Raw genomic sequence first — 20,259 nt, forward strand, 5'->3', positions numbered from 1 at the left:
TTGTCAAGGGGAGTCGTTTATCCAGGTTATACAATTATATTTTGTTCATTGTAAACATATAGAAAACATGCAAGGAAACAAATCCTTTTAAATAATTGTCAGATTTAAAATGCCTCTGAGGATTTATTAGCAATTTGAAAGTACTGTGCGATACTAATGTTAAGCTCTGCTATTACATGTTTTGTACAGTTTCCAGTGAAATGCTTCAATGTCCCTTTCATTTGTAAAAATGTTCACTGCAAGCTGGAGGCAAACTTCTAGCATTCATTATTCATCTGTAATACATGTTTACATGGTCTGGGATTTTTACCTGTACAGTAAGGCCACTAACGACAAGTAACATTTATCAATACCTTACTTTTGTTTTCACTTATTCACTCACTTTGGCAACAAGTTTAATAAGCAAGTTACTCTTGCTGACAGAAATAAAAAGAACATTTAGTCAAAAGACATGTCAGCTGGTTATTGGTTTCTACGTATTTTGGTCGTCTTGTTCTTGGTTTGTGTTTTGACTTATTAGGACCTCTTCCATCGGATGGCAGAGAAAATGACATGCAGGAAGTAGAGAAGAGTGGCCACATAGGACATCACCTGAAAACACACACAAACACAGAAACACAGAAACAGAAACAAAGGGATGATTGTCACCTTCAAATAGAAAGATGGTGGTGTTGTCAAACCTGGTCACAAGACCACAGATGTCAACACATTGACAACATAGAGATGCAAACAATTGCATTTGAGCAGCAAGATGAGATTGGTCAGTTCTGGAACAATCTTGCAATGAAAATTGCTGTCCTGTTTGATGTTACTGTGCCAATTACCGACAGTCTTTATTCTGAATGATCTGTCGGCCTTTCAGCTCCCTGAAACTCAAAAACGCGTTGTATTTGCTGGACTTACAGCAACCCATTGGAAAACACCTCCTGACCTGTCTATCTGTGCATGGACCCTTTCCTTCCTGTACAGTATATGGAACTCTCTACGGCACGCATTCATGGAGCGCCAGGAGGGACTCTAGACACTTGGCTGAGCATCGCTAAAACTTTAAGGTCTTTGAATTAACTTTTGAAGGTGTTTGGTCTCATCTATCCTCTACGTTTTTGGTCCTTGACGCGGTCCAAGCCTCAGTGTATTGTTTGTAATTATTTGTCACTGAGATAGCACACACTGTCACTCAGAACACTCTGAGAGTATAAACACTAGCATCAAACACCAATACAGAAAATACTAACTTTTCATCTTTACATTTTGAACAATTGAAGTGACTTCACACCAATAGTTTCTTTAAAGAAAAGATAGAGTTTATGTAATATACCAATTTGTATGTAAGGTAAACAAGAACGAATGAAAATCAGCAGTTTGCTTCAAAATAGTATTTTGATTAATTAATTAATTTGATAATTTATGGAATTACTGCAAAAAAACTAAAGGTGCATAACAGTGGCAAAGAATAGTGACCATTCCTGCCTCTCTTCAGCATCATGCAGCAGGTTTTCTTCATCACATGTCTGCTTCATCTCTAAATACTAATGAATGTGGTGTTTTCATTACTTTCTGAAAAACAGGAAGTCCCCACATTTACTAAAGTAGAGGAAGTGTTCTCACTTTTTTTCATAACCCCAGACATCCTACCTGGACATATTGGTATCTTTGCTCTTTTACCTGTTTCTCTCAAACGGTACAGTGCATAATTGTTTCATTCTTATTTGGAGTTTGTGAAATGAACAACGAACTAGTTTGGTCCCCATGAACTGCTGCTGTGCCGACTGAAGTCAATTTTGCACATGTGGCTTCAGTGGTGCCCACTGTTCTTGAAAAAAACATTTACAAAGATGCCAAATTTGTCAGGTTGAAATGTGTGGAAATATGTATGCAATAAAAACATAGCTGAAGAAAAGCTGAAATGAGCTGATACAAAAATAGTGATTAATTTACACTGTTTTTGTTTTTTTTGTTTACAATAAGGTTGGATTGTCAGTGTCATATACACTCACTGTATACAATACTGACAATCCAACATTAAATCTACTGAAGGGGAGCTATGAAATTACTCTGGACAGAAAATATCATGGACTGTAAACAGACTGGAAAAATCATAGAAATTATGTTTACATGTTAGTTTCCCCAGAATGTTAATTCAGTTACAGTATATGTGAATATTGTAGTATATAATGGTATTAGCTAGGGTGTGTGTGTGTGTGTGTGTGTGTGTGTGTGTGTGTGTGTGTGTGTGTGAGTGTGTGTGTGTGTGTGTGTGTGTGTTTGACATACCACTGCAGCAATGTCCAGCCGGTATATTTTAAGATCACCACCTCCTCTCAAAAGGGTGATGTAAGACAGAATCACTGACGCACTGAGGTAGAAAACCACTGCTACAAAATGATAACCCACATCCTAAAAAGACACAGTAAGAAGGAAGGGAGGGAGAAAGATTGGTGGTGAAAGAAGGCAGCCGGAGGAATAGCCGTTAAAATATGATTGGACGACACTATATGGTGAACAAGTTTACAGTAGCTACTGTATATAAATTAAATCAATTAGCAGGTAGTGGGCGTGTCTAACCAGGGGGGGGCAGATGCTGCTCTGATTGGCTCCGCAGAGGAAGATGAAGAACCAGGCTGTCGTCATTATGAAGCAGAAGAGAGACACGAACATCACCCAGCTCAGAGGGTTGGGAAAAATGATGAGGTCAGCCGATGCCAACAGCATCCACACCAAACCCCCGAACACCTGCAGGGGGGGGCGGAGAGAGGGGTGATGGGGAAAAGGAACAGACGGGGAAAGAGAGAGAGAAAAAGATGGATTTAAAAATTTTGTTTTTCTCAGCTAGTGTACAGTGCATTTTAGACTTCTGCAATTGTATGACAGTGGCAGACTCTGAATAACAGTGTTGCACCTTTAAAGCACCAAAAACAGATTTTTTGCCACTTGGGGGCAGCGGAAAGTTGTAACCACACTCTTAGAAATACATCTTGTTGATATGTGATCTTGTTAGCAAACAGTTGCTTATGTACACATCCTCAGTTTGGAGTAATGTTTGTGCTGAATGTAAGTAAATTATTCTCTCTCTTGTAGTTACGTGTTTGGTCTCTTCCAACTCCTGAGGGAAAAATTCAACTCTTTAGCTGCTAAATGCTCGACTATGTTCCCCGGTCTCTAAGTTCAAGTCCCAGTACCGACCAAAAAATGAGTGTGGACTGGTAGCTGGAGAGGTGCTAGCTCACCTCCTCTGCACTGCCTAGATGCCCATGAGTAAGGCATCAAACCACTAACTAACACTAAATATGTTATGGGTAGCGTCCTCACTCTGACATCTCTCCATTTGTGCGTGTATCGCTCCTGGGCAAGTTTGTGCATTTCGGCCCTGTTTGTAACTGTAACAACAGAATGAAAAATGCAATTTAATGTGCTTCATGTGTAAAATCGGAGGTGTCCCTTTAAAATAAGGATCGAGCCTTCAAAACACACACCCTCAAACGTCACTCTTAGACGTAGTTTCACAGTCTTTCTCGTTCCTCCTTTGACAAACATTGTGCCTAAAAGAGTGTTTGGTATTTAGATTATGAAGTACAAACCTCCACCATTTGTTCCATGATGAGAGGAATTTGTTAAAGTCATTGTGCACAGAAAAACTATTTACACCAATATCTATTGTACATGTTGACAGGTGTCTGCTGTGGAGAAAGCCTATTGTGTCCAAGCTTTGTTATGCTCCAGTTGGGCAGTTAAGGGCTACAAACAGGTGTCTCTGCAGCTCAATCAATCAGCAGTACGACATAAGTATCAGGTGTGCAGGAGCAGAGCTGGCGCAAACACTTGCTGGGGCACATTCACATCCACAACACATTTGCTTTTCTAGAGAGGATTTTTCCCATAATGGCAGCAAAGAACAAACCCCACAGCCTCTCGGTTGGAGAATTAACACATGTAGAGAACACAACTGCCCTCCCAGCTTTCTGTAAAACTAGCCTACAGTATATATTTTTAAAACAACTTTTTCCCATAGTACATGTCCTGCTACACAGTGATTTTGAGGTGCAATTTTGACAGGGAAAATCAGGTTTATATTTCAAGATTTTCGCCTGGATTTGTGGAAGACATACATATTTGTGGTGTGTGTCATTCAGTCTACTTTGCTAAAGTTAAACCAGTATAGGTAGTTTTTGTTACATTATTTAAAATCTTGCCATTTAGCCAGCTGCAAGTCCACCAATAATTTGGAAATTCAACAGCACTTTTAAAGTCTAGCTGTTGAGTAAAAATTGTAAATTGTCTCATAAAAGCAGAAAAGCCAGATTTCCCTTAGCTGTCTAACCACACTGAGTAATCTGGCCGCAATGTTGTTGTTTTTTCAACTAGGCAACCAAAATTCAACCTGACCACAAGAATGTGCCACGCCCTAAAATACACAATTCACCTGCAGGTGGTTCAAATACTACAAATACTCTACCAAAAGAAATTCATTCATCCATACAAACTCAGATTTTTCCCTCAAAAGTTAACTTGAAGGTACAAAGATATTTTATTTATGTTTTTTACTTCACTGAAACTAGGCTACAGTATATGATGCTTACAGTGCTTGATTTAAATGGACTTATGTGGGTTTAAACAAGGGTTGTCCACACGCCACCCTGGTAGAGAACCTATGGTCAAAGTAATGTTACAGTTGACTGATGTTGCTATGAAACAAACAAATGACACTTTTCATGATGTTACTTATTAAAAAATAAATGCTTTCAACTCAGTAAATTATACACTGTCTGTTCTGGTTTATCTAGAGTTTGAAAGGTTTTATCAGAAAACACCCTGATGTTATGTAACATTCTTGTGAATTAGTAAATGAGTATCTTAACTTAAAAAAACTAACTATCAAATCCGTTGCTAAGTATCCTTTGAAGCTTAAAGGATCAGGAACAGACAAAGACGGGATTCCTGTAAAAGACAAGTTCTTGATATCACGTTAAGTGGCACACCAGCTCAAATCGGCTTGTCAGGGTTTCTAGTATTATTTAACACGACCCCTCATTTGTATGACGCTCACTTTGTTGATAGTTTATACTCGAAGGTTCTCGAGCACAGCATGTTGAGAAAGTGGGATACACAGATAAGCAAACACAATTCACTACTGTAAAAACACAGTTACTTTACACAACTTTAAGCCGTAGTAGCGGTAACTGCAAATATTGTGTAAGCCTTATCTCTGCTTCCATATCAGTTTTATCTTTACGCATACCAGAGGAACATGTATTTCTATTCCAGGGAAAAGGTAATTGGCCAACAGCCCGTTAAATTTCCATAAAAATCTATCTTTGAAGTCCACCAGATGGCTCTGAAATGTTTGTGTCAAAATGTACGTCAAGAAAATTTTGCAACATGACTCAGTTCCTCACTGTTGATTCATGTGTTCAAAACAATCCCTCCTTGACAAATAATCATGTATCTTGCCCTTCATTACTGTCCAGTTAGGAATAAAGAGAAAAACATTTTAGGTTTAGTATTTTTATGGTTTGCAACGACAAACTGCACCTGTGTTAAGATAGTTAAGTTACCAAACTGGCATGTATTGTGAAAAGGTGATGAACGCCATTGTAAAATGATTCAAACCTCAACATTTAAATGTGTTATTGCAATTTAAAGGATTGTGTAACCTTAGAATGCTATTACAAACTGCTGTGAGCTGAATTTTAAACATTCAGTATATGTAAAATTTGAAAAAAATAAAATAAAATAAAATCCTAAACACATTTCTCCTCTCTGAGATTCTGGACATAGCTTTGTCGTGTCTTGCAGGGCTGTCACAAACTGCTGTACGCAGAATTTGAATTGAAACATGAACCGAATTCGGTGAAATGAACACGGCCCGTTAACTCAAAATCTGTGGCAGTTTCACGGAATCGCCAAAAAGGTCATTGGTGGGCGGAACAACAACGAGCTGCATTTAGGAAAAGGAGAACGGGTTAGATTAGAAAAAGATTGTTCTTTTCCTAAACTAAAAGAAAAGAAGAACGGGACGGTTGGGTTCAGTATTCGTGACACACGGGACACGGTCTCCGGTTTCCTGGGTGAAAGTCCTGTGTTGTTTGACCCATCCACCACACCAGCCGGCTTCCCAATGCAGATTTTTGGGCTTTCATTCTACTTACTACCGCTGTCGCTCTTATTGCTACTTCATCTTCTCACTGGCTTTACTTTGGCATTGTTGTCTGTGGTGGCCACGTGGAATTTTCACACATTCCGTGCCACCACCACGCAATGTGCTGGCAACAGTTTGTGATCATTTTAACGGAATTCTGTGAGACCATGCCAGATGACATGATCTTCCTCCCTGTTGATCCAGGTGTTCAAAACATCCTTTCTTAACAAATAAATGCTACTTTTGGTTAAGCTATCTGAAGAAACTGAGCATTTGGGAAAATGTATATGTGGTGATATATGAGTGAATTATGCTGCTGCTCTTGTGGTTGGTTTTCATGTGCATTTTGATACATTTGGAATCATTTCTTTGTCTTATTCCCTTGGAAGGTCTTGGAACTGTTGTGAATCCCAGTTGACTGTAGCTGTCGTCCACCCCCCAGGAGCTAGTGTAGATTTTAGAGCCCCCTTCACGGCTACAAGGAATGAGCATTTTAGTTGAGTGTTCCTTTAAATCAATGGACTCCAACCTACAGTCTCCCGTATGACCTAAGCTCAGTTTTAAATGTTTGTTTGAAACAATTGCCAGCTCAAACAGCACTGTATGCTGTATGTGTTAGGGCATTGTTTGTAATCTTGTTCATTTCATTCATGTTGCACACACAATTTCACACAGATGTGAAAGAGGAAAATGTGTTGTGAAATTGTGTGATTAAGTGTTCTTTGTTTAAATATTGTTCTGGTTTCTCCTTCTGCCTTCTGAACTACCTTTGTTTGAAATTTCACCATCATTCAGTTTCATTCCAGTAAAAACGACAATGGCCAATTGCCATAAAGCTGCCGAGCAAGTCATCTGACAGTAACCTTCCCTGCCCTTTTATATTGTGGACCAAAGAAAATGATCATAGAACAAGTGAAGACAAGTATAGCGACATTTAAAAAGCCAAAAGAGGTTAATTACGGTAAGACGACTTACGACAAAAGCAAACCCTGCCCTTTTATATCTATGATGATTTAAATGTACAGTCCGAACTCTCAGCAGCATAACAAACAATACCAGTACATTTCTATACCTGAACAGAAGGTTACTTCATGGAAAGGTCCTTTGGCCCACAGCCAGGAAAAAAAAGATCCAAGCCAGCAAGCAAACCATGTGAATTGACGGTTGGTTTAGATTTACACCTTCCTCTGCAACTAAAGCTGTTTTTCCACCTGGATCACACAGATTTTATCTTTAGTTCTCTGTACAGAAATGGGGGTGAGCTATTATATTTTCTAAATAATTCAATGAAACAGGAGCTTTCAACCTATTGACTCTAAATTGACCTCAAGTAGGGCAATCTTTTTCGTTTTTTTAACAATTTCCAGGTAACTTTGAGCTGACAGTTTTCCCCAAAAGAAGAATGCGCCCTAAATCCACAAATTTAGAAAATTCTAATTAACCAACATAATTAGAGTGTGATTGGAGAACCAGATCTGGATCAGCCAAGGTTTACCCTCTTGTGCCTTTGATTACTGTCCAATTAGGAATAAAAACAAAAACAAGTTTAGGTTTAGTGTTTTTACAGTTAGTAATGACAAACTGAACCTGTGTTAAGAGAATTACCTTTCCAATTACCTTTTAATTTATAAAAACAGGTTTTGAATACCATTTCTAAAGGATTCAAACTTTAACATTTAAATACTTCATCGCAATACATTGCAAGTATTAGGTAACCTTACTGCAAACAGCTGTGAGCTAAATTTTAAACAGTGTTCAGAATGTGTAAAAAAAAAAGAAAAAAAAAGAAAAAGAAAAAGAAGATCCTTCTAGAAATGGAGGTTCTAAATACTTTCTCCTTGCAGAGAGTTTGGAAATGGCTTTGTTGTGACCTGCAGTGTTAAATGTTTTGGGCTGATTTTTAAATCTTTTTTTGCAGCTCAAGACCCAAACATGCGGTGAGAATGATTTCAATATTTTTTACTAAAATAAAGCCATTGCATCACAGAACACTTTCAACCTACAAGTCAAAAAAACAACACAGGCCAAAGTAGTGTAACTTTCCACTTGTGCTTTTCGTTGCCAAAACCGGTTAAAGTTGTTTTTTTTCTGTTGCTATTGCAACCTGTATTTTTAAAAAAAATTGCCGTATTGGAAGAACTGTCAGTATAAACCTTGTCCGGCTGGTCCGCACAGCATTCTGGGATGGGAGAAAAACATGCTCTAGTTTGTTGGCAATTCTTTGAACCAATCACATTCGTCTTGGCCAGGCGCCGGACAGAGCCACGGTGCCGTTGCAAAATAGTCTCAGGAAGGAATATGTTTTGGTGGAACTTGTAAGTTCAAAGGTTGTTTTAGTCGTGCGAGAGAATACTCAGATTGGACATACTAGCTGTTTGGATTTACCCTGCAGAGATCTGAGTCCTCAAAAATCTACCAAAGTTAAAATGACAACATAAAGATAGGGGAAGGTGACGGACACCTGGACGAAAAGAGGGACAACAGAGAGTCAAAGAAACAAGATCCCGAGTAAAATAGGCAAATAAATGGAATTAGTTTACCAACCCACTTGGGTAAGGAGCAAAGACTGGGAGACCAAAAGGGACAATATTTCAAACAGGAAAGAGGAGAAACCCAAGGGGAAAGAGGAAGCCCAAAATAATAACAAAATGTCATGACGAAATGATAAACTTACAAATTCAGGGATGAAAAACAGGTCAGGAATGGAAGTAAAGATCCTGCCACCTGTGGGCAAAAAATCATTCGACATGGTGGAAGCCATGATCCAAACCCTCCAAACACTGTGTGATTTCCTCTAGAATGAGATGTGTCACCTGTTTCAATCTGCTTTTTAAAGGCTGTCTTTCTCCCCCCTTCCCCCTTCCCCCTCCCACACCTCCCTCTAAGTCTTCTCACCTACTCATCCATTCTACAGGGCGAAACTACCAGTTTGACAGGTGTTTTGGGCTTTGTTTGTGCAGTGGGAGGATGTCTTTGGTTCTTGCATTTAGGATTGTGTGTGCCCTCATGTTTAACGTGTTTGTGTCGGGTCTTTGTAAATGGCAACCAACTGTTTACATGCACACATAAACTAAAATGTAACCTGGATTTGAATTCTTTAAAAAAAATCTTATATGACATTTAGCATCCGACTATATGGCCAACCGTGTAATTCCTTTTCAGCTGAATGGGAGCCTGAGTTTATGTACATTTTGGAGTTTGCATGGATTTGTATGCGAACCCACTGAACTGCATTCCTACTATTTTGAAGATATGTTAAATGGATGAAGAGAGAGAGAAAGAGGGATGGAGAGAGTGAGGGAAAGATAGTCTGGTTTGGCAATAGACAAACAGGGACAGACATGTAGACGAAGTGGTTTTGGAGTGTAACAATGGAGCAAGCAAAGAGCAAAGGGAGAGGCTGGGAGAGACTGGGAGAGGCTGGAAGTGGCTGTTTTATATTTTTTTATCACCTGTTACACTGTTGTTTTCCACCTGACACCAGAAAAGAAATTATCCATGCAGCGGAGACTGCAGAAAGTTTCTACTGGTCCCACAATACACACAGTCACTGCCTTCATTTCTCCAAAATTACTAATGATCCATTTTATTTAACAGCCCGTTTCAGTAGAATTTAAAACAGGCTCACATAGAACAGCAAGACATGGCAAAGACATGGACAAAACACGATAGAACAAGAGACGTGACATAATGTCATCCTAGTCTTGATAGAAAAATGATTACGTGTATTTTTAAAAGTGTTTAACAAGCTTTGTTTAGAATTTGCCAAAGATGATGTCAATTGAGTCAGCAGAAGTGGTGAGAGTGTGATTGTGCTTTTGTCTCTGAGTGGTTCATCCAGTCAAACTGCCAAACACAGCGTGATGGTTTCTAGGAGAAGGGATTTAATGTCCGCTTAATATACAAAAACCTTTGTGTGGGATGACTCAAATCTTTTTTAATCGCTGGCCAAATACAATATAAATTAGTCTGCTGCATTGTTATAAAATAATTAACAACACATACGTACGCACATGTGGATTTGTAGCTCCGTATCTAAACGCTCATCAGAAAGAAACATGAAAACCATTGTGTTTCATTTGAAATGTCGGATTTCTATGTGTTGACCCCAGGCATTCTGCTTTAGAGCTTTCAAAAATGTTTTTTTGTTCAAGCTGTGGTATGTGAGTCACCAAAGATGTTAAAGGTGCAGCCAGGGATGTAGAAGAGTTGGCTGGTCTTCTTGTCTACCAAAGTCCTTGCTGGTGCTTTTTGCTCGAGTTCTCTTGAGTCCCTGCCACGGACATCTATGACTAGGCTACCAACGTCTGCTGTTTCCTTGTTGGAGTGGGACGTAATTGGTGTCATGTGCAGGTGTGATGGATTGCATACAAACCCACAGGGTGTCGGAATGGTATGTGTTCCAACCAAATTCACTCAATCAGGATGGCGCAATTTATCTGGATAGTTTTCTGGTCTTTTTGAACAAAACAAGCTGGAACGAAAACAAGCCGAACTGAAATAGGAGTAACAAGGCTATTTTTTATAATGTAAAGAGTAGACATTACGGATAATTGTGTGAAAATGTAAGGAGTAGAAGTCAAAAGTCTGCTGTAAAATAATTACTCCAGTGAAGTATAGATACCTAAAATGTCTACTTAAGTAATATAATTAAGTATTTGTACGTTGTTACTTGACACCTCTGTGAGTCACAAATTAAAGATTAAAAAAAAACATTCCAACTGTTATTTGGTTCTTTAGTATTATTCCATACGTTTTTTGTCTCTCCTTAACTTCTGCATACTCCTTACCTTCAGCAGATGACTATTCTGCTATGTATACTTTTTCAAATATTAAGCTTTTAAACATTTAATTTTAATGTTAAAGTCAATGAGAGCAAACTTCAAATCCTTCAAATCTTCTGCTCAAATAATTTTCAGCTTCTTTATACTTTTCTCTACAGACGTGGTTCAAACTTTAATCTGATCTTGGCTTTTCAGATTGATACATTTACAGAGGGTGTCTCGATCACTTCAATATGATGTTTAACATCTAAAAGTGCTGTCATTCCCTAGTTCACCATGTACCTGCAGGATAAAACAGCCTTGATGAATGACAAGGGACAGTTTCTAAATGACGCACTGAGCGAATTAGCCTTTTTAAAGGTACAAAGCATTCCAGTACTGTGCAGTGAGTCATTCTGTAGGAGTAGATTTCAGCTTGTCCAAATGGGAGATGTTGCTTTGTTCTGCAGATGTTAACACACCCTAAGTCAACCTGTTCATCTAGCCTCTGCTAAAATCAGTTTTGTGTGTTTGGACACCCTCCGTCTCCATCCTCTGTTGCTACACATCTAAAGCTCATTGGCACCATGAAGTCTAATTGGAGTGAGAGCTCCAGAAGACAAAGCTTTTGATCTACCGGTCAATTTTCATTCCTATCCTCACCTATGGTCATGAAAACATGACCGAAATAGCTAGATTCCATGAAGAAGAGAAATAGAGGTTTTTTGGAAGGGAAATAAGTTTGTTTGGGAGTGAACTGTTCTATTTTATTTGGAAGGAAACCTAGCAGTCATCTCTGTCACAAGTTCAATGACCACACCCCTATCAAAAGCTTTTTGAATGTGGTATGATCTTTTGACGCATGTCAAAGATGAGGTTATCTTTACAATCAAATACTTGTTTTACAAGTTCTAAAGGAAACAAATGCCCAGGAATTGTCATTTGTAACGAACAACAGCATGTTCCTACATACACTCTAACATCATTACACAAAACTTATTTGGCCTAATGCTCAACTTCAATAAACAAAACTACTACCTATTAATCAATCTATTTTTCTAAATGTATAAATGTGCAATAAAATGCCATCAAAGCTGCTATAAGAACTTCATAAGCTGAGAATATGCTGGCCCCAACTGCCCCCAAATCTAGGTAATAAAGTTATTATGGCAAACATGTTTGCAAAGAGCAGCTTTGCAGTGTGTTTGTGTCTAGCTAATGAATATATGTCCAGTACATTGTCCTCATAGCTCTGCCTTGTCTCCAACTACTCCTGGAAATATTTGGCTGTTTAGCTGCTACACGCTCCACTCTGTTCCCCAGATGTAGTTGCTAACTTTGTCTGTCTGCACCTTAGCAGTGGTAAGGTAGTGTACAGTGGGTTTGTCTGAGATTTATCGCTAAAAACTGTTGCCGGCCGCGACTGAAAAAGCAGATGAGAATGGTGGGAATACGGTTAAGGTGCTGTAGAATGAAAACAATGAACTGAAAGAAGTTAAAATACTGCAGTCTTTGAATAAATATCTGTGGGTTTGACATTTTGAGCAACCCTTTTCATTACACACAGCCATTTGATCCATTGATATAAAAATACTGATAGGATTAATTTAAATTGCACACAATTGCACTGCGATATAGTGGGGGCGAGTCCATTTTCTTTACCTCTTTATTAAATTATGCATTTCTAACAACTTGTTCAAATCCTCGCATGTCATTTGCTGTTCTTTTAAGAAATTTCAACTTCTTCAAATTGTATAATGTTAATGTTTTACAAACGCTTTATGTAGAATTTCTAAGTCATTTACAGATTCACTCCCCGTGACAAGCCAATCATCCAATCTACGTCTTTCCAAACAACCTAAAGGAAGAAGTTGATTTTCAGTTCACATTCTACGATTTCAAAGAGCTTGTATGTTTATCCATGGGAAGTTTAAAGTGCTCATATTATGCTCATTTTCAGATTCATTATTGTATTTAGAGGTTGTACCAGAATAGGGTTATGTGGTTTGATTTCAGAAAACATCATATTTTTGCTCCTCTTTTCACCCTGTGTGTTGAGCTCTCTGTTGTAGCTACAGAGTGATCTTTTTTGGGGGTCGCACATGTGCGGTAAGGACTGTTAGGTTGTCCGTTGCAGAGGATGAGGGTGTGCCACGCTAGCAGCTAGGCAAGCATTATGACGTGTTACAAAGTGATGCACGTCTGTCACGGAAGTAAAGACTAGTCTACATTAGAGCTGTTTGGAGCAGTTTGTGAACAGGGTTTTCTGAGGGAGATGGTAAGTTCCTTGGGGGGGGGCTTTGGGCTTTTCACTTAACATGACGTGAACAAAAATATATATAACACAATAAAGGAAAGGGAAAAGCCTAAAAGAATAATATGAGCACTTTAATGGTTTAGTGTATCTTCTCATATGATGGAACGTAAAACGATCTCATCTGTCTTTACCACCAGACAAACACTCATCTCTCACACACACATGCAAACACACAGGGCCTGGCAGCTGACACAGCCCATCATCACTCAGGAAACAACCACGTGGGTGTTTTGTTTGATAGTCTTTGGGAGAGAGTTCCATTCACACATTGCTCTGTACCTAACTGAACGTTGACTTGATTTGGTTTTCACTTTAGGTAAATTAAACCTACCTCCTCCTGTATGACTTGTTGAATAATGATGTGTATCAGACCTGAAGGATAGTTTTGTATATAAAGTAAAAGGTTTTTGTTTTATGTAAAATTTGGTTAAAAAAACATTTGTGAATACACAAATCTATTTTTAACTAGTTTTTTAATAGTCATTGCTGAAGTACTGGACCAAACCACAGAGCAGTAATCCAGATGTGAAATAATCAAAGCCTGAAGAACTTGTCCAACTATCTGTGGTGTGAGGATTTTTGCACACATTTTAATAACTCACAAGGTGTTGCCCATTTTAGTTTTCCCAACCCAGTCTATTGTCAATCATCACACCCAAACGTTTAGCCTCTTCTCTTTGCTTCACAGAGGTTAGCTCTACACTGAGTTCAAGTTTTAGTTTGGAACATGAAGGAAAATGAGTTCCAACCACTAAACTGGTAGTTTTATACACACTGAGAATCACTCTGTTATTCCTGATCCAGTCCACCACTGACTGTAGCTCTCTCTGTATATCAGTATTTGGATCCCCAATATCAGCTCCTGATAAATGTGTAGTGTGTTGGGCCAGTCTTAAGAGAGACATGCTGTGCAGACCTCTTCCTCTATGGATATGGTTACAGCCATAACGCTCAACACACTTTCTCTCTCTCTCTCTCTCTCTCTCTCACACACACACACACTCACACGCACACGCACACACGCAAACACATACAAACGCCCTTCCAGTGCTTTCAAAATACAATGGCTGTTTGTCAGTGTCAAGTGCAGTTACACACTGCAACACACAACGTACAAACAATGACAAAGAATGCATTGTGTTTTTCATTGTCAAAGATAAAACCACATTCTTCTTCTGACAAACACTATATTAAACATGATCCTACATGTCTAAAACATAATCTTCACCTGAATGCTGATCTTGAAAATTAGAAATGTACTGTTGATGTAATTGGGTTGAATTGACTTTGTAATCTGACACTAACAAGGCTCCAAATAAAAGTTGTTGCTCGGTGCCTGCTGGATGTGTAAATCTGTAACCACCACCGTTCACCATATCAACTTTATGGGCTTAAAGTGTCTCATGTGTAAGTGTTAATGACAATGTTGTATGTTCACAGCTTGTTCACAGCAAGATTCTTGCCGCTAACTTCAAGGAATAAAAACACTTTTCAAACATTGTTTGGAGAAGAAGTTCAGATGGGAATTAATCCACCAGCAATCAGAAGGGACATTTATGGAGCCAATGCCTGAGGACTGACGGATGGATTCAGAAAAAATATGTTTTTAAACCTCCAGCTGGGAAGGTTGTGCACAAATTCCTTGTTTTCTCTGCTGACATACAGTATGCTGATGTATCTCCATCTCTATAACTTTATAACAATGGAGAAATTATTGTTTGGTATATATGTTAAAGCTATAATTTCAAAATGTTGACTTTCTTCTTTGTATGTTGTTTAACATCCTTTCTATGGATATACTATATAGTTTTATTTGTTCATTATATGTAATGTGTCATATTTTTGGGGATTTAAAAGAAATAGCCCATAGCTTCTTGGATCATCTTTCGCCTCCAGTTGTGTATAATCTTTCCCTGGAAACGCCCACCTTCCTGGTTGACCTGCTCTTGATCTCCTCTTCTTCCCCCTCCTCATCCTCAGACACAATAATCCTCCTGGGGCACAAAGAGATGTTTCCAGTCACATGAGGTTTTCTGTCTGAGGCCACATTCCACTAAACACAATAATGGTAAACTTTCAGATTTGCAGATGGATCACCTTTCAAGTTTTACTGTCCTCACCTGCATGGCTAAGCCAGCTAAGATTCTTTGATATACCTTTATTAGGACTTAACAGCGCAGGCTACAGATATTCCTGAACATTCTTTAGACATTAAAGTGGCATTTAATAATTCATAAATTTTCCACATCTATGTAGGAATGTAGGTCCTCCACTTAGCTCACTTACACTAAGAAAGTGGATCACATCACTCCAGTTCTGAAGTCTTTACATTGGCTTCCTGTGCCTCAAAGAATAGATTTAAAATATACTTCTGCTGTTAAATAAATCCCTGAACAGTTTAGGCCAAAATACTTTTTGGATATGCATATAAACTATGACCCACCCAGACCTCTCAGATCACCTGGGACAGGTTTGATTGCCATCCCCAGAATTAGAACCAAAAAGGAGGAGCAGCATTCAGTTTCTGTGCTCCACATATCTGGAACAAACTATAGATCAGCACCTACGCTCAGCTCTTTTAAATCAAGGCTGAAGACCTTCCTAGTTGACATTGCCTTTTTTAAGTCATTGTACTGCAATCTAAATTGCATTCATGTAATCTGTTTTCAATTTTGTATTAATTATTTTTAATTATGTATTCATTTTTACTTGTATTTTAGTGTTTTATGTAAAGCTGATTTGTGATGATTTGTGCCATATACCTTGAGATTGCCATGGGGTACTTTCCATCAAATCATCTGTCAATGCAAATTAAACCAGTTATTAGGCTAAGTGAAATCTCTATGGTATGTGATGATGTTGAGTTATTTTAATTCCAAAGCCAAGGGAACTTTATCAGGATGCAAAGTATCCTGGAGCCATGAAATAACTGTCCTTTAAAATTAAACATCTGCCTGCTTTTATGGGAATTTAACATAGGGGTGTCCATACTGATGCCCTGTTTTTTTAAGAAAGAACATTCATTTAAAGGTTGGATTTTTTGTTATTTTTTAATTAAAGTATCAATTTTCATTTCCATTGCTGCGTTGCCAAATGATAGCAACTCACCAGGAGACTTCCACTACTCTCGGCAGTTCCTCATTTGTCCTTTCACATCTGACAGGTTGGAAATTATACCGCTGTGGGCTTTTCCACCTCTTCCTCATCCAAGTCAGTCACCATAGTTCTAGTACTAGGCTGAGGCTACTCTCCCTAATGGGACGTTATCACCAAATTGAGTTAAAAAAAAAAACATGAATACCAAAACTTACAAAAAACTGGCCTTTAACACTATTTGGAGACATTTTCAACAATGACATACATATCTTGAGTGTTTTTGTACCCAATAAACAACAGTGGTGGTTAACCTGCAGAATGGTCTTTAAGCATGGGTCTCTATACTCATGAGCAGCCCTGTAAATAAAAATGCCTTGCCTTGCCTTGCCTAGCTCACACATGCCTCACAACATTAAGTCAAGCATACCTCTAGGTTTTGTTAACAATAAAGAAAAATAACTTGTTAAGCAAAGGACTATACTGCTGACTTAATGATTTGCTGATGGTGGATGGGATTGTTTTTATTGGACACTGTTTGTTGTTTTTTAAAGTGTATGTTCAGTGCCCACAGGTCATATCAATTTCACAAAATAAACACGTTTATCTGGTGGAAGTCGTCGAGGTAGGCAAACAACTCCACAGTGGAAAAGCCCCAGGGATTGATAAGATCCGTCCAGAAATCTGCGGGTGTATGGGGTCACTTCTCAGGGCCATGCGATCTCTGTATGACCAAAGCGAGAGCTGTTTCCGGGTTCTCGATAGTAAGTCGGACTCGTTTCAGGTGAGGGTTGGCCTTCGCCAGGGCCGCGCTTTGTCACCAATCCTATTTGTAATATTTATGGAAAGGATATCAAGGCGTAGTTGGGGTGGGGAGGGGTTGAAGTTTGGTGGGCTCAGGATCTCATTGCTGCTTTTTGCAGATGATATGGTCCTGATGGCATCATTGGCCTGTGACCTTCAGCACTCACTGGATCAGTTCGCAGCCGAGTGTGAAGCTGCTGGGATGAGGATCAGCACCTCTAAATCTGAGGCCATGGTTCTCAGCAGGAAACCGATGGAGTGCCATCTTCACGTAGGGAATGAGTCCTTACCCCAAGTGAAGGAGTTTAAATATCTTGGGGTCTTGTTTGCGAGTGAGGGGACAATGGAGCAGGAGATTGGTCGGAGTACATTCTGTTTATCGCACCGTTGTGACGAAAAGAGAGCTGAGCCAGAAGGCTCAGCAAGGCTAAGTTATTTTAATCATACATTTTTCCACTGGTAACATGTGTCGATCATTTTAAATGTGAAAGTGCCCGTTTTAGATGTTTATGGAGTGCTATGTATCAGTAAAATCTTTATTTGTTCATCCTAATAGTACATGTAAGTTAATAATAATAATCTGTCCCGGACTGATCCAACCTGTCACTGCTCTTGTTCTTTTATACCAGGCTATAAAAAGACGACAGCACAGTGACAATTAACTCTGAACACTGCTTCTATACCCTGTAACTCTACACCCCCCCCCCCCCCCCCCCCCCCCCCCCCCCCCCACACACACACACACACACACACACACACACACACACACAATGTAAAAGTAATGGGTGGAGATGAATGAAACATCTAAGTAAACAGTCAAATTACTGTAACAAAGTAATGACCAATTATTTTTACTAAAAATTAAAACAGAATTTGGCAATATAAATTATATGTAAATAGCGGAATCAACATAATGTCACTATTGGTTCTATTGTTACAGACATCTGCACAGTGTCCCTCCCTTTTAACTGTAACATGTTTTAATGTTTTTTTTGTGGTGTGAATTCTAAAGGGGTGAAGTGGAATTTGTCTATTTATTTAGCCACAATTAATAAATCTGAATTCCAATAGTTATTGGCTTCAGCTGAAAAGACAGAGCACTTCAGAGACCAGCAAATAAGTGCCTCAACCATCCTGTTGTATGCAGTTGGTTTCACCTTTGATCCAGACAGGTTAAAACTATTTCCTAAAATATGACATTTAACAACACCTGGTGCGCTGTCAAGAAAACTGCAGACAGTTTTGTGTCTTTATCTTTGTACCTAAAATTTGAGCACTACGTTCAAACAACTTCTGGTTTCATAAACAAGCGTGCATCTGAAGATATACTAAGCCACAGGGTTCAGTCTCAGGGCAAGGTTTTTCAATATACACAAAATCAAAGAGATACAATTACACAGTAGCATACTTAACTAAAGACGTACATTTGACACAACATTAACTTGAAGAGGAGCAGAGTGAACTCTATGACTGAATTAAAGAAGGATCTTTGGTGATACGGTTAGCATTGAATACATTGTCCATATTTGCTTTTATTTCTATACTATTCAGGCAATTAATGGGCTCCCAGTCCGTAACCAGCATCTTATGTAATAACAAGGTACACAAAAATGTTGTTTGTGTATGTACTGTGTGTTATGTATGTGTTAGCATTGTGCTAGCATTTCTTAAAACCGAAACACTTTATTTCTTGTCACAATGCAATGAGTAGAGGAAACAAATCTAAACAAAAGACCAAAACCAACAGTGAATTGATTCATTGTTGTCCAAAAGCTATAAAAAACGCACAGCTGCGCTGGGATACATATTACTTCATCACAATGAACATGGGCACTGTAGTTTATTTTGAGTCGACCCACGGTCCTGCTGTCATAAACTAGAGCACCAACTGTGTAATAATCCACAGCTGAAATTAGTCCCTAACAAAACTACTATTAAGGTAACTCCTGTTTGGAAGTCAGAAAGTATTGAGAAATACATTTTTGGTTTCTTGCTTTTTCAATGGATTTATTGACAGTAACATAAATATAGAATACCACCAGCTTTATCCTTTAAGATTTCACATATCAAAAATGGTCCAAAATGTTTTTATGGCACATATAAAGCTTTAAGGCAAACTGAGAATACACTTCACTTATTTTTTTCTATTTGTATCTTCCCTCTAAGTGATTTGATGTGACTGTTGCCGTGACACACGTAGGAGGTCGAAGGTCAACTCTGTGATATCAAAGGCAAGATGTTGATGCATGGGGTCAACAAAGACCTCTGGGCCTCTTGATTGGCCGGTGGTGTGCTGGGTGTGTTTGAGAGCATCCAGGGTGGCGTAGATGACTCTGGCCCGCTGCTCCTCTACGGGTGGGTCCGCCCAGCGATGACAGGGCAGCGAGGGCGAGTGAAGGAGGAAATAGACAGACGACATGTAGACTTTGACAAACTCCCGTTTTAAATAAGACAAGTCTCTCTGCAAATATAGGAAAGAAGAATGGTTTATTTGCAAACCTGGTAAGCAGTCTGCTGTGACAATATGCACTGGAAGCACAAACACATATTAACTCCTTGATAGGGAAAATCCACCAGTCTACTTATACTGTCAGCACCCACAACAGATATGTACTGGTATTAGACGCACAAAGGCACAAAAGCACGCACACACACAATCCTGCAGACAGGCACGCACACACTGCGTAGGCAGGTTGGCTGCTTTGAAAAGATTCCAGGCTGTAGTTAAAGGATCCTGAAAGAATTCTGGTTTATTATATTCATAGTCACTTATTCTCCCTTGGACCTTGTTTTCACGGATTTGGCTGTGACTTCTAATACTTCTAGTAAAAACTCTGTCTAGTAATAAGCGATTTGTTTGAAATTTTGGAGCACAGTGACATTGCTAAAAAAAGCCCAGTGACATTGCTAAAAAGAAATCTGGCTCGGTTTAAACCGCAACACATTCACGTGAAACCAACAACAGATTTTGAGTCTGCTACTGTTTTTTTATCTACTGTCTGCAGTCTGTCCATAGATATTCCCATCTGTTTTTTTTGTACACCCCAGGGCTGAGGGCACGGTCTGGATGCCTGCACTGGTATGCAGAGAAATGCATTTCATCCAACCAGGTAACCACCACTACCATGTGACTGACTGATTGACTG

The 20,259-nt window shown here is 38.9% G+C and overlaps 2 protein-coding genes across 5 annotated transcripts in view; both read right to left on the bottom strand.

The window, feature by feature from the left end:
* LOC117960731 (myelin and lymphocyte protein-like) overlaps positions 1-20,259 on the bottom strand; it is a 22,125-nt gene continuing 1,866 nt past the window's right edge. The window contains exons 2-6 of one of the 2 annotated variants that reach the window (XM_034898860.1): positions 14,445-14,451; positions 8,811-8,907; positions 2,566-2,733; positions 2,275-2,397; positions 1-591 (exon numbers count right to left, since the gene is read on the bottom strand). In XM_034898860.1, coding sequence (XP_034754751.1) covers positions 517-591; positions 2,275-2,397; positions 2,566-2,733; positions 8,811-8,897 — 453 coding nt within the window. In that variant the 5' untranslated portion in view covers positions 8,898-8,907; positions 14,445-14,451 and the 3' untranslated portion in view covers positions 1-516. Of the gene's footprint in view, positions 592-2,274; positions 2,398-2,565; positions 2,734-8,810; positions 9,067-14,444; positions 14,452-20,259 lie in introns of those variants that run through there. The other variant, XM_034898858.1, reaches the window with a different exon arrangement.
* The window catches only part of nphp1 (nephronophthisis 1), a 9,260-nt gene continuing 8,108 nt past the window's right edge, over positions 19,108-20,259 (bottom strand). For all 3 annotated transcript variants that reach the window (XM_034898853.1, XM_034898854.1, XM_034898852.1), the window contains exon 20: positions 19,108-19,574. In XM_034898853.1, the coding sequence (XP_034754744.1) occupies positions 19,275-19,574 (300 nt within the window). In that variant the 3' untranslated portion in view covers positions 19,108-19,274. The remainder of the gene's footprint in view (positions 19,575-20,259) is intronic.

The sequence above is a fragment of the Etheostoma cragini genome, chromosome 17 (genome assembly GCF_013103735.1).
Source record: "Etheostoma cragini isolate CJK2018 chromosome 17, CSU_Ecrag_1.0, whole genome shotgun sequence".
Classification (NCBI taxonomy): Eukaryota; Metazoa; Chordata; class Actinopteri; order Perciformes; family Percidae; genus Etheostoma; species Etheostoma cragini.